The 12,592-nt window shown below is 38.2% G+C and overlaps 1 protein-coding gene across 1 annotated transcript in view; it reads left to right on the top strand.

The window, feature by feature from the left end:
* Positions 1-335: 335 nt before the first annotated feature.
* grip2b (glutamate receptor interacting protein 2b) overlaps positions 336-12,592 on the top strand; it is a 198,923-nt gene continuing 186,666 nt past the window's right edge. Inside the window, exon 1 of the mRNA XM_016675099.1 lies at positions 336-896. Coding sequence (XP_016530585.1) covers positions 842-896 — 55 coding nt within the window. The 5' untranslated portion in view covers positions 336-841. The remainder of the gene's footprint in view (positions 897-12,592) is intronic.

The raw sequence follows: 12,592 nt of genomic DNA, 5'->3' as shown, positions 1-12,592 counted from the left end.
TGGGGATATTTTTGATGAGGGAATAAACTAATAACTTGATATTAAGCTAAAAAAAAGTCACTTTAACATACACTCCCTTTAAATAAAACCATAACCGTAGTTAATAATTAGTAGATCCTACTTCAGCCTGGGAGCAGGAAAACTGAAATGATCTGTGGAATTATTTTCTTTTTATTACTCTTCACCGCAGCTGCTTTTAGTTTTAAAAAAATCTTTTACCCGATACTGTCTGAAGTGTTTGTATGGCTTACTCCAGAAGTTTTCTTTACACAAGTGACATCTTCAGAACTTTGAGAACTAAAGAAGAGTTAGACTGAGATGGAAAGAAAAACCCCCACCAATTTATGGCTGACTCGCCAGAGTGAGATTGGCTAGAAGAAAAAGTGGAATGGGGGAAGGGACATAGATGGATGGGGAGAGGGAGGAAATTTAAAAGGGAGAAAAACCGGCTTTACAAAAGAGTGAGAGGCAGAATACGGAGAGACGAAAAGAGTGAATTAAAGAAAAAAAGTGGATGGTCTCAGAGTGAGAGGGAGTAACTGAGGTAGAGGGAGCTTTGGTGCCGCAGCGGGACCGACTGTCACACAAACTGTCAGCGAGGTCTTACTGGAGAGAGCAGCAGCTACTCCCCGTTAACACCAACAAACCGGAGGAAAAGACAAAAAGGAGGAAGAGGAAGGAATATTCAGGTTAAATTAACTGAGTCTGCTTTTTGCTTCCCGCCAACGTCTCCTCTGGACAGGATCTACCCCCCTCATCATCACCATCACTCCTCTTCATCACCTCCAGGTTTTAATCCCCTTCATCTGCAGCAGCTCGACCTCTCCTGCTCCTAAGCAGCATGCCGGGTTGGCGGCGGAACCTCACTTTTTGCCTGCAACGGATGCACGAGGAAGGTAGGAAAGCCAAACTAATGAATGCGCGCTGTGTTGGCGTCAGCGTGTTTGGATGCGGGCGCGTGTTGCAGTGCGCGTTTGCGCGCGGATAACGTGAGGTTTTAAGATCTGCGCTGAGATGTGAGCAGCTTGTTTCCGGAGTCACTTTGAATCTTTGCGCTTTCTGCTTCATGTGTCCAGACTTTTCTGCATCACTGGGAGTCTGCGTGCGCGCGCGCTCATGGTTTGCGCGCGCAGTCTGACTGAATAGCACCTGCAGCTTTGCGACCGTGCGTGTGTTAGTGTGTGAGAGAAAACGATTGTCTGTGAGTTTTGTGAGCGCGTGCACTGTCGCGCATGGTCTGTTGTAGCCGCGCGCTGTGCGCACACGTGTCAGCCCGGGTTTGTTCCGCCGTTTCAGCAGAGATGGCGCGAGGCTACAGATGCTGGCAGGTCATGGTGGCTGTGGTGCGTGTGCCAGTGTGTATGCTTGTGTAAAAGACGCCCGCACACGCACACAGTCTGCTTGTTGGCCCTGCAGCGTGAACACAGGGGGAGGCGGACAGAATGGATGTTGGTCAGCCACAGTGTGCACGTGAGCGTGATGGTGCTAATTTGTGAGTGTGCAAATGAGAAAACAGTTTGGTGTCACATGCGGCTAAAACAGATTGATATTGACATAGCCATGGGAAAGAGTTTTCCTTCAATAGCTCATCCAGGTCACTGAGTTCCCCAACAGCTTGGATTGAGTTGAGTATGTCATGAAAGACAGTTTGATTCAGTTGGTAAAAACTCTACTGGTGAATCTCCAAGCCATCGATGTAACTAAACATTCAGATCTAATGTACAGGACCATATTTAAAAAAAAAAAAAAAAAAACTTCAAGGAAACTTGGAATCACACCTGCCTCAATGTTTGCGTTTAAAAGTTGTTAGACTAAATAACTGTTTGCATTACTGCTTTTTTTTCTGTGCTGCACATTAAATGTTTTAAAGAATCTCAGTTTGGAGTAGAACAAACCAGTTTGGCTCCATGTTTCTAAATTTTTTTTATTTCCAACTGACGATAAAATAAATGACAAATTCAGAACTCTTACTTGGCTTAGAAAATATTACATCTTCTCTTTTTTTGCTAATGTAACTGTAGTACTGGTCAATCCAATGACATACTGTACTGACCTGCCATATGCTGCTTATTAGAAGCAGTCTTTATTTATTAAGCTTATCCGTGCAATGTGGAAGTTTACTTCAGAATCATAGTCTCAAAGTTATCCTGAGTTTAACAGTGTCACATTACTATCATGAGATGTTGCATCATGAGATAACTGACCTCCACTCAGTAAATAAGAATATGGATGGAGAAAATGGTTCACACTCATTCATTGTGAAGACAGTTATAATGCTGCTATCCGCTCTAGGGCTGGAATATGGACTGCACAGAATGTACATCTTCATCATAAGAAAACAACAGATTCTTGTTGTGTGTGTTTGGCAGCTGATATGCAGCAGAGCGCAGCCAACCAATCCTTACCAAATAGGTCTTTACCTGCACTTACACTCATCCTACACACTTGGGTCATTATTTTCTTCCCAGAGCCGTGATGCACAGCCACCCGAATCATTAATCACTAAATCACCATGTATGTTCATTAAATCCCTCTTAATCTACTTCCACCTGTCATATGGCACACATTGGAGACGCCACTGCATTTTTGATAACATACCATAGAAGACCTCCCCAAAACTAGAAAAAAACATCACATGCTGACTGATACCTTTACTGCAGAGCGGGGTCTTTATGCTGTGAGAGAGCAGTTTCTCCAGGCAGTTGATAAGCAGTTTTGCAGTCTCACATGATTTTGCACAATTTATTCATCTCCTTAGAGAATTCAGTCCATGCTTTGAATCCCCTGCATTCTTCTTCCTCACTATGGACTGTCTCTGCACACTCTTCACTTTGGCTTCTTCTGGGTGTGGTAGATCCTACAGGCGCTTTCTAAAGCTGAGAGTTTTGTTCTTGGTCAGCCATTATCCACAGATAAAACAGTTTAGAGACTTCTGGCTTCCAGATGAATGGACGAAGGCTTAATTTACTGTACAGGTCATCACTGGGATTCGTCTTCAGTAGATCTTCAGGTAAATGAATCCTGTGAAGCTGAAATTGTTTAAAAGACTTCTCTGCTTAGGATGGGTTAGAAGTGAAAATGTAACTTTCCCCCAAAGTCAGTGGAGATGGAAGGATGTTCAGTCCATTGGGAGCTGGGTTATGGAAAACCAACCGGATGTAACGACAGACAACAAAAAATATTGTTGTCTGTCAAGGGATGAAACACAAAATGATTGTAAAATAAATACATCAGTGGGATGATGTTAGCTAAATGATGACTAGATAATCCATGCCAGTTTATCACAATAAGCTTCATTAACTGATTAATAAGAACAGGTTACATTTTTTGTTTGCATTCATAGGTGGGTAATACTGGTTACATTTACTGGGATTGTTTTACTGGATTTACTTTGACTTTTATGAATTATTGTTACTCTTACTTGGTTGGGCTGATTTAGCATTTTAAGACTTCAGATATTGGAAACATTAGATTCTTGGATTTGTGAAATGTATGAGCTAATGTTAATGTGAATCTGAGCATAACTAGCATTTTGCAAACATGGTTATTTTATTTGAAAAGCTACATAAATGTGTATTTATATTAAAAAACATTAAACGGGCCAGGTCTGTCTCCAGGTGCTCCAACCTGCTCCACAGTCCAAAAACTTTTTCTTCAAATTGCCCTCAGTCACATTCACGGCAGTTTGTCCTCTGCTTCTCTGGGTTGACCTGTGGTAGTCCGGTGACCTGTCCAGGTGTACCCACCTCTCGTTCCCTGTGGCCCTGAAAGGATAAGCAGTTAAAGCCGATGTGGAGACATGTGGTGTAGATTCGTTCATGACTCCTGCTCCTGCACACCCCAGGACTCAGGCTTTTATTTTCCATCTATTGACATGCTCCACAGTTTTAAACGATATTCCTTAAATGTTTGAATGAGAGGGACTTACAGAAATTTGCATAGGCTTTTAAATAATTTGGATGGATGACAATATTGCAATTGGCAATCCTTTTTTAGCCTAAGCTACTAGTGTGAGTGTCAGAAAGATATAGTGGGTGTTTAAATTTTAGCAGAAGGACAAAATCTGTGCAGAGTGTGTTTGTGAGTGTTAGAGAAAGGTGCAAATAAAACATGGCTGTGCAAGAAGCTGAAAAGTTGCTGTCCACTGACCAGCAACTTACGGATCAATGCCTGTTATTGTCCAGTCTTTCATTTTTATGGGGACATTTATAGCAGCAGAACTGCCTCTGCTTTTTCAAGAAATCCATGGCAGATATGCAGAAGATCTTCACTTGGCAAGCATTAAGGATGAGCAAAATATTATTAGGAGCGTCATTCTGTAAAATGAACTGGCATAAATACACAGCATCACGTCTATCATGCTGGATAAACATGAGAAGACGTCAGGTCAGGCTGCATACGTTGATTCTTCTTCCTCTATCCAACGAGACAGGCGACTTCTAACCTTGATATTTGGCTTTAATGAAATTCAGAGCAAGTTTTCACCAGAATATATTTTTTTATAGTTGATTGATTGGAATTGTTTGATCTGAACATCTCATTGAAGGAGCGATAAAGGGTAAGAAATCCAGGATGAATGATGTTTGTTTGTACCAAGGAGAGAAGAGGCAGGAGATACAGGGATAAATCTAAGGGTGCAAATAATAACAATGTCTGTTATTTTCACCTCATCTTCTGCATTAAGATGAGGTGAAAATAAAGGAGTAAAAAGAAGATAACGATGAAAATGCAAATGAAAAGAGGCAGAAAGAGAATCATAAAAAGATGAAGCAGAGAGCAGTTTGAAGGGGAAAGATAGAAAGGCTGGTTTCTTCTGCTTATCAACTGAGAGGAAATCCCATTAATCAGGAGGCTAGAAGATCAAATAATGTGCTTGTTAAGAGAGAGCAAGACTTTGACTGTTAGAAGCTTTAGTATGTGGCTTAGCTCCAGCATTAAAACACTTTAATATGTGTAGGTCTGCCGTCAAAGATGGATCAGAAGTGCATTGGGGTATTAGGAAAGACATGATATTAGGAAATCAGAAGGTTGATAAGAGTCACAAAGAAAACTCAGCCTGAGCTGCTGCTGGCAACATCAGCAGGACATTTTACAGGAAAGTCAGTTTGCTGAAATAAGCCAGAATTCCCTGAGAAACAGCCCAACTTTTAGATTTATCTCGACACTTTTAAAACTTATTGCAACTCTTTTGCACATCATAAGGTGAAAAAAGGGAATATCTATTACTAAAACATAATGAAAAGACAACTTTACATTTAAGTAAGATATTGTCTCATTGAAAATTCTATATTTTAAAAATGTATCTATTAATTGCTTTTAAAACGTTCCTTGTAAACGTTCATAACTCGTTCAGCTTTCAGATTCCAATTATTTTTACTGACACCAAATTTTGGGGAATCAAGTCTAATTCCTACATCTGGGCCGAGCAAACAGCAGAAGGAGCCGTTTTACAATCCCAACATCACAGTATCTACCGGACACTGTTTGCTGTTAAAGCTTTGTGAATTTGGACTGGAGCTATGAGAAGCTTTTCACTTGCATGGCTTATGTAAAGTCATCTGTACTTATTCTCATGATTTTAATGTTTTACATGACACCTTGAATTGGTGCTATGGTTTATGGGTTGCTCCTTGATTTAGTAGTATTTCTTTCTTACCATTTTGTATTTATATTATTATTATTTTTTATCAATAAGCACATGTATGTTGTATTTTGTGAATATCTCCCTCCATCTGTGTTAGTCTGTTTCTACTAAAGCTGTCAGAATCCTTTTCTTCCTTGCCTTCCTCACCTTGGGGCAAATGCAGCAATAATAATAGAAAGGAATCAGAAATTTTATGTCAAAGTACAAATCCAGTGTTCCTGCAGCCTCAGAATTGCAGCCTTATTAACTTTGAACCACAGCTGAAGCAGCAACACAGGCCCAATTAATTTCGCTCGTGGTGGTGGAGCGCTGGCCAAAAAGTCAGCCAAACACAGACTGGACATCTCTGTGTCTGCATAGCAAAAATAATAACAGCTTTAATTGTAAACCCTGCAGCAACACGGCGACGTCGTAAACATAGTTCCATGAGTCGTTACAGTGGCGGCCATTCCCTCTTAGGCTGCTACAACAATAATAATACATTTTATTTGTTATGCTGTTTAAAATCTCTTAAAGTGCTGAACAGTCATAAAAACAAGAATAAAATGAGTCACAATTATAAAAAGCTTGAAAATGAAGTTTGAAAAGCCGGCCTGTGGTTTTCTCTTGTACAATTATTATGTAGTCTCTGACGTCACAGTAAAGTGATATTTACATCACACTGCTACTTTGATAAAAATATGTTAGATATATTAGAAATATTTTAGAGAATTGCTTGTTGTGAAGTTAATTGTTCAGATTTAACACCTTTTAGTGACTCCTTTTAAGTGTGTTCTTCTTTAAGTAATGAAAATGATGTAAAATGATTGAAAATGAAATGATTTAAATTATTTCAACTGCAAAAAAACATTTAATTTTCTCCATGTTACTAAATTAATATTTTTATTTTATGCTATTTTAATAACTGCTTGTTCTACATAGCAAATATAAGTAGCTGCATCTTCTGATTCAGTCATATCTTGGTACTTTTGAGTAAATGTTTTTTTTAATTAGGAAGACTCTTGAAATTAATTGTAATAATTTATTTAGTTTTGGAAACTAATTGATTAAAATAATCTGGTTACAACAATCTGTGTTTAGATTTTCTTCTGCACCACTTTCAGTAGCAGTGAAGGAAGATATGCAACTTTCAGGAAATTACTGCAGAATTGATATGAAGTTATGAAACAGATTCTGTGAAAAAAGTACATACAGATAAAACTGGATAATATTAAATAGACGCTTTGAACCTCATTGATTATACAGGGTTAATGTGATTCTACATCCACACTCAATATCTGCTTTTAATTGGAAATTAATTATGCACCTTAGAGGACAACCTAATTTTGAAAATCATCATCATAGAGGGTTAATGGTATCATCATTCAATTTAACTTTGTCCCTGGTCCCAGATTTCTCTTGCACACGAGCTGGCTAGTTGTATTGTATTGTATTGTATTGTATTGTATTGTATTGTATTGTATTGTATTGTATTGTATTGTATTGCTCTGGCTAGTTTACGGTCTGGCACCAGCTGTATGACACACAGGACAAGAAGGCAAGAGGATTTAAACTATTTGACCGAAATAAAAGTAAAGCTTGTGATGCAACAGTCACTGAGAGGTTTTCTATACATGGGGATGTTTGTGCTTGTTGTCAGAGATTCATGGATGTATTTCATCATTTATCAGCTCAGTTTGAAACAACAGATCTTCCTGTAGGAAAGTTCAGACTACTGGAGAAATCTTGACAGCAATACCTCCAGGCGGCTAATGGTTTGATTTTTCTTTTTTTTTTTTTACTAGATGAGATAGAACTTACAAATCATCTCTGATTTCTAGGTGCAAAATACAATATTAGTTGATATATACGAAGAGGCTGTTCAACAAAAGGTGAATTCTTCCTGAAACCAGCTGAAAGTGCAGCTAACAGCATCTGCCATGTGGCAGTAGCCTGAGGCTCAGGGTTTCATCATGTTTGTCCCACTGCTCCCTATTTCAGAGTGGCAGCATTTGGAAGGTGGCTTTCATCCATGAATTTCCTGGTACAGGATGTGGAGTCAAAGGGATTTTTTAAAATAGTGATTATCCATCAGACTGTGGAAAAACAGGCAAGTAAAAACATATGAAAATAAGCTGAAATAGGTTAAATTTGTAGAATATGTTCACTGAAGTCTTGTTATTTTACCAGAAATAAGCTTCATATGTCAATATGTTTCCAATGTTTTACATCTAAATGTTTTTATATCCTAACCCAGTTGCCACCAACTTGTCAGCTAAGATCGGTGCCGGTCCCATTTTAGGCAGCTCTGGTCAAACTCATTTTCTGCTAATTAAAAGTTAGCCACATCATAGGCTGTGCTCACACTGCAGGCAAATCCGACTTTTTTGTCTAAATACGACCGATATCTGACTTTTTCATCGGACCTAATTCCGATTGTTTCAAAAAATAATCCTGTTTATGCCACTTCCACATAAACTGGACATGTGTCCAATGTGACGTCTACGTTCTTCTTCTGCACATGCAGGCCGTGTTGGGGTAATAAACTGTTCACACAGAAATCTGATTGCAGTCACATTTAATTAGTAATATAAATTAAAACACACAAAAAATCAGAATTGAGCATCAAGACCTGCTGTGTGAACATTGCCTTTTTGTGACTCAATGCCATTTCTTAGCATTTAATGGGTTTTCATCTCAATAAGATTGGACTTATCACCACATTTACTTTCTTTATCAAAGCTTTTAATTTGCTTATGCTTAATTTAAATATGTCATTCCCAAGTATTATAGTCCAGAGACACAAATAATGAGTTATTGTGCATTTCAAATATGCAAAGTATTATTTTGATGATCATTTTTTTTAGCTTCAGCATTACCATTTCATCTGACTGCTTACTCTTTAGTTTCACACGGCTCCAGTAGAGTTTGTAGGTAAACGTAGCGTAAACATTCACTAAGAGCTCACTTAATCTAATCTGATTTGTTGTAAGTGTATCTATATTGTAATCTTGTCACTGTACTTTCACACACCCTTTGCAGTGTCCTCATGAAAATAGCTGCGGCAGTCTGTGTGTGTTTGCTTTGCATGTAGAAGGCATGTAGCCGTAGGTTAGCAGTGGGCGAGGGCAGTAACGCTGCTTCAGTCATAATAGGATCTGATGATGACTCATGCACAGCAAAAAAAGAAAAAAAAAGAAAATATATAACTAACCCTCCTCTCTTCCCTCCTCATCTTCATCCTAACCACCTCAGCCTCCCTCTCTCATCCTACTTTGTCACAGTATCCTTTGGTTTGATGCTTTTCTCTTTCTGTTTTTCTTTCATCATCTAACCAGCTCTTCTCCTCCTTTCAAGTCTTATCATGTATTGTTCCCTCTTACATCTCATCTCTTTGCCTGTAGTTGTTTTGTTTTGTCTTAATCTCTTCATTTATACAGCATTCCTCTCCTGTGGCAGCTTACTTTGCCTTACTCATGTTTTATATTTGCATCATTTGAAATACTTTGCTTTTGATTTACATGTTAACTTTTTATTATCTTTTTTTATTGCGTTTTTTTTTTTTTTGCTGCATCCTTATTTAATATAAGTCTCACGTTCATTTGTTCAGTTTAGGACCACATAAGACATTATGAAGATTCTGTTTCACACAAAGGTACATTTGTAACAGCAGGTTCTGCAGCTCTTTCTTCAACACTTCATTACAAACGTATAAATAATCGCAAGCAAGTGAGTAACTCTCTTTATATCTTTTAGCCTTCCTTGAAAGCATTCCATGTAATTCCCATCACAAAGTTTAATTAAATTTAATGGCCATTTCTATTACATATAGACGGATCCAAAATCGGCCCCTTAGTTTTCACTGGTCACCTCCTTTTCATGGCAGAATAAACAGCCAACAATGAGCTAAACATATTTGAATAGCTAATAAATAAACCTGTTGTCATTAGCAGAGAAGTTAAGGTGCAACCAGTGTCATCCTTTCATTATTAACCTCCAGTTAAAAAATGGAAGCTTGCAGAGACTCTTCACAGCCAAACAAACAAAATCAGATGCAATGACATTTTCCTCCTTCGACTCCCTGTTAAAGTTTGTCTGAATGCTAATGCAGTAATTAACAAGCTGCAGAGACTGAGGACAGCTTACCACATCTTTCATTGTGACTTAGAGCATAGATTGTTTTGGGCACCAGCTTGTTTCTCTCCATACGTTTCAATATTTATACATTTTAGTTATAAATTTTGTCTGCTATGCAAATGGCACTGAATCTTTTTTTCCCATTTATCAATTATAGCTAAAATTGCAGTCTCAAATTATTAAAACAGCGAAATCCAATACTACTAATAAAGCTGCAGTAGCAAGTGGCAGATGTAACTTTGATGTATAGAGATAAAAAAAATCACGTCATCTTTGTCTAGGTCAAGTTGGCTCCCCTGAATTTGAGCTTTTACAGAATCCGTCCCCTTCCTGTCTGTGGTTGGGTGATGGAGGTGATAACTGGAGGTTTTCCACGTCCCTTTCTCTAACAGGACTCACCGGTTCCTCATCAGAACCCCCCCAGCACACAGAGGGACCATCTAGCCCTAACACAAGTTCTGCACTGTAAAACACTTGAAGGTGATTTAACTTGAAAATGAAAGTCCATCTGTTTGTTGCCTTGAACATGCAGTTTAAGTCAACAAGGAAAATATTTTGGTTTTAATTTAGAAATTAAAGTTCATAAAGTTAATTTAACAACAAGAGACAAGTTGTCTAAATGTTTTTTAAGTTAATTCATCTTGAATTTTTACTTAATGCTGCAATTTAAACCAAATAATCATTTAACAATATGCAAGAAAAAAGTCATCACCTCGCTAAAGAGCCACATTTCTCTAATATTAAGTTAAAATAATTACTTATTTTACTTTATAATCATTTAAATTCTTGTATGAAATTGCATAAACAACATTTCTGATCTGATAATGAATTTTATTAATTCATTATCAGATTCATTAATTCATAATGAATTTTCCTCAAAAAACATTTAGTGAACATTATCCTCAAGCTTTAAAATAAACATTTGCCTTAATGACACAGAGTCGGATCAATGTGACTCACTTCCATCTCAAGATACAGAAACATCCACAGCACTCTGGAAATAGTTCCCACTCCTGTCTTTTTCCTCTTTCAGTTTTTAGTGCTCACCTAAAAACTCTAGTTTATTCGACTCTTTTAGGTTTGACAAAATGAATAAAAAGTTAACACAGCTCAGTACTGTAAATGGCTCTTTCACAAACTCACACGTTTAGGTTCAGAATCTAAAACTATAAATTTATTTGACTTAAAGACAACAGACACAACTATGTGGCTCAAATGTTTTACAGTGTGGGTCTGTCCAGAGTCTCCTCATATTGAAATCAATCCCAGAAAACTTTCAATGTGAAGCGAGTTTTCCAAATCAAATGTTCAATCTGTGCCTCATTTTTATGGACGAGTAGGCCTGTCACGATAAACGATAAATCAGTTAATCGCACGATAAATTAAACCTATCAACTTCATTTTAATTATCGACTTTATCGTCTCTTCCTGCCTTTTTTCTTTCTGTTGATGACACTGAATGAAAAAAGGCTCAACTCCGGTGCTCTCCACTGACCCTCCCTTCCTTATTTCCTTTGTGTAATGTCCAGCGGACACGACTCAAGTTGTCGGCCCATTTTCAAAACCTGAGAGACACATTAGCCGACAGAAATCCTCGGTATAATGGTTCGATCGGGTTCGTCGTGCCGTGTGGCGTCCAGCCACCTGGGCACAAAATAAAGACTACAAGTCCAGTTAACTAATTTTAAAATCAGGCATTAATCAATGCTTAACTGGAATCTACCTGTGATGCATGTGGCTAGATTCAGCGTAAAGTCCTGACCGAATGAAAATCATTACAACCTATTTATGTCACGTTAACGAAGAACAGCTGAAAACCTACCGGGTTTATCAACTGCGGTAGCAATTTGGCTCCAACTCCTCTCCATGTCATTTCTATATTCTTTGCACGAAATGTTGAATAAATATTAATGTTGTTTCCACATATCATCTGCAATGTCCGCTGGGCTTCGGGTTGCGCCGTGTCAGCTGTTTGGGATTCCCCTCCGTAATTTCCCCTCAGAAAGCAGGAGGAGAATCCGCGCGTTCTGATTGGCTACCTGTCACATTCAGCGTTAAGCTCCCAGTCGGGGAAAAACCTCTGATTTAAAGCGTCCACGACTATCCACCATAACACAGCACACACTGCAGGATGATCGGTTAAGACATCACCAGCGACAATCTTAGATCGGCCAACGATCTAAGATTGTCATAAGGGGAAAATGGGGGGAAAAAATCGTGTAGTGTGAACTACTGCATCAGGTGGTCGGATGTGCCCATCTTCTCTATTTAAATCTAGTGATTACTGAAGGGCAATACAGACTTCATAATCTGCACTCTTTTGGTTGAATGCAGTATTTATTTCCACTTTGGTTTTATGTTGTTGAGTTTTTATTCAAGTACGTTTTTTGTTAATGGAGTCTGAGAATCCATTTTATTTTTGGTTGTTTTGCTTATTTAGTTTATCAGGTCCAGTGTTATGTGTTCTTTTGAAAATAACAGTGTATAATAGTGTATCTATCTACGGCAGGAAATCACATGCATTATTAGTCATTTCCATTAAATCAGAGTCAAAAGGTCTTGAAACAATATTATTGTTTATCACAATAATTTTTTAGACAATTAATTGCTCAGCAAAATTTGTTATTGTGACAGGCCTACAAGTGATGCTCTCCTCCCCTCCTCTGTCTCTCAGGCTGAGAAAGTAGCAACATCTTCATTATTACATAAAAGACCTGATTCATCAAACTCAGTCTCCCAGTCCAGCCTGATATCCGTCAGGACTTAGTCACCAAGATACTCAGACTTCTCCATTTAAGGCAGGGGTGTCAAACTCATTTTCACCGAGGGCCA

The sequence above is a fragment of the Poecilia formosa genome, unplaced genomic scaffold, assembly GCF_000485575.1.
Source record: "Poecilia formosa unplaced genomic scaffold, Poecilia_formosa-5.1.2 Scaffold106, whole genome shotgun sequence".
Classification (NCBI taxonomy): Eukaryota; Metazoa; Chordata; class Actinopteri; order Cyprinodontiformes; family Poeciliidae; genus Poecilia; species Poecilia formosa.
This window is presented reverse-complemented; position numbering and strand designations above follow the sequence as displayed.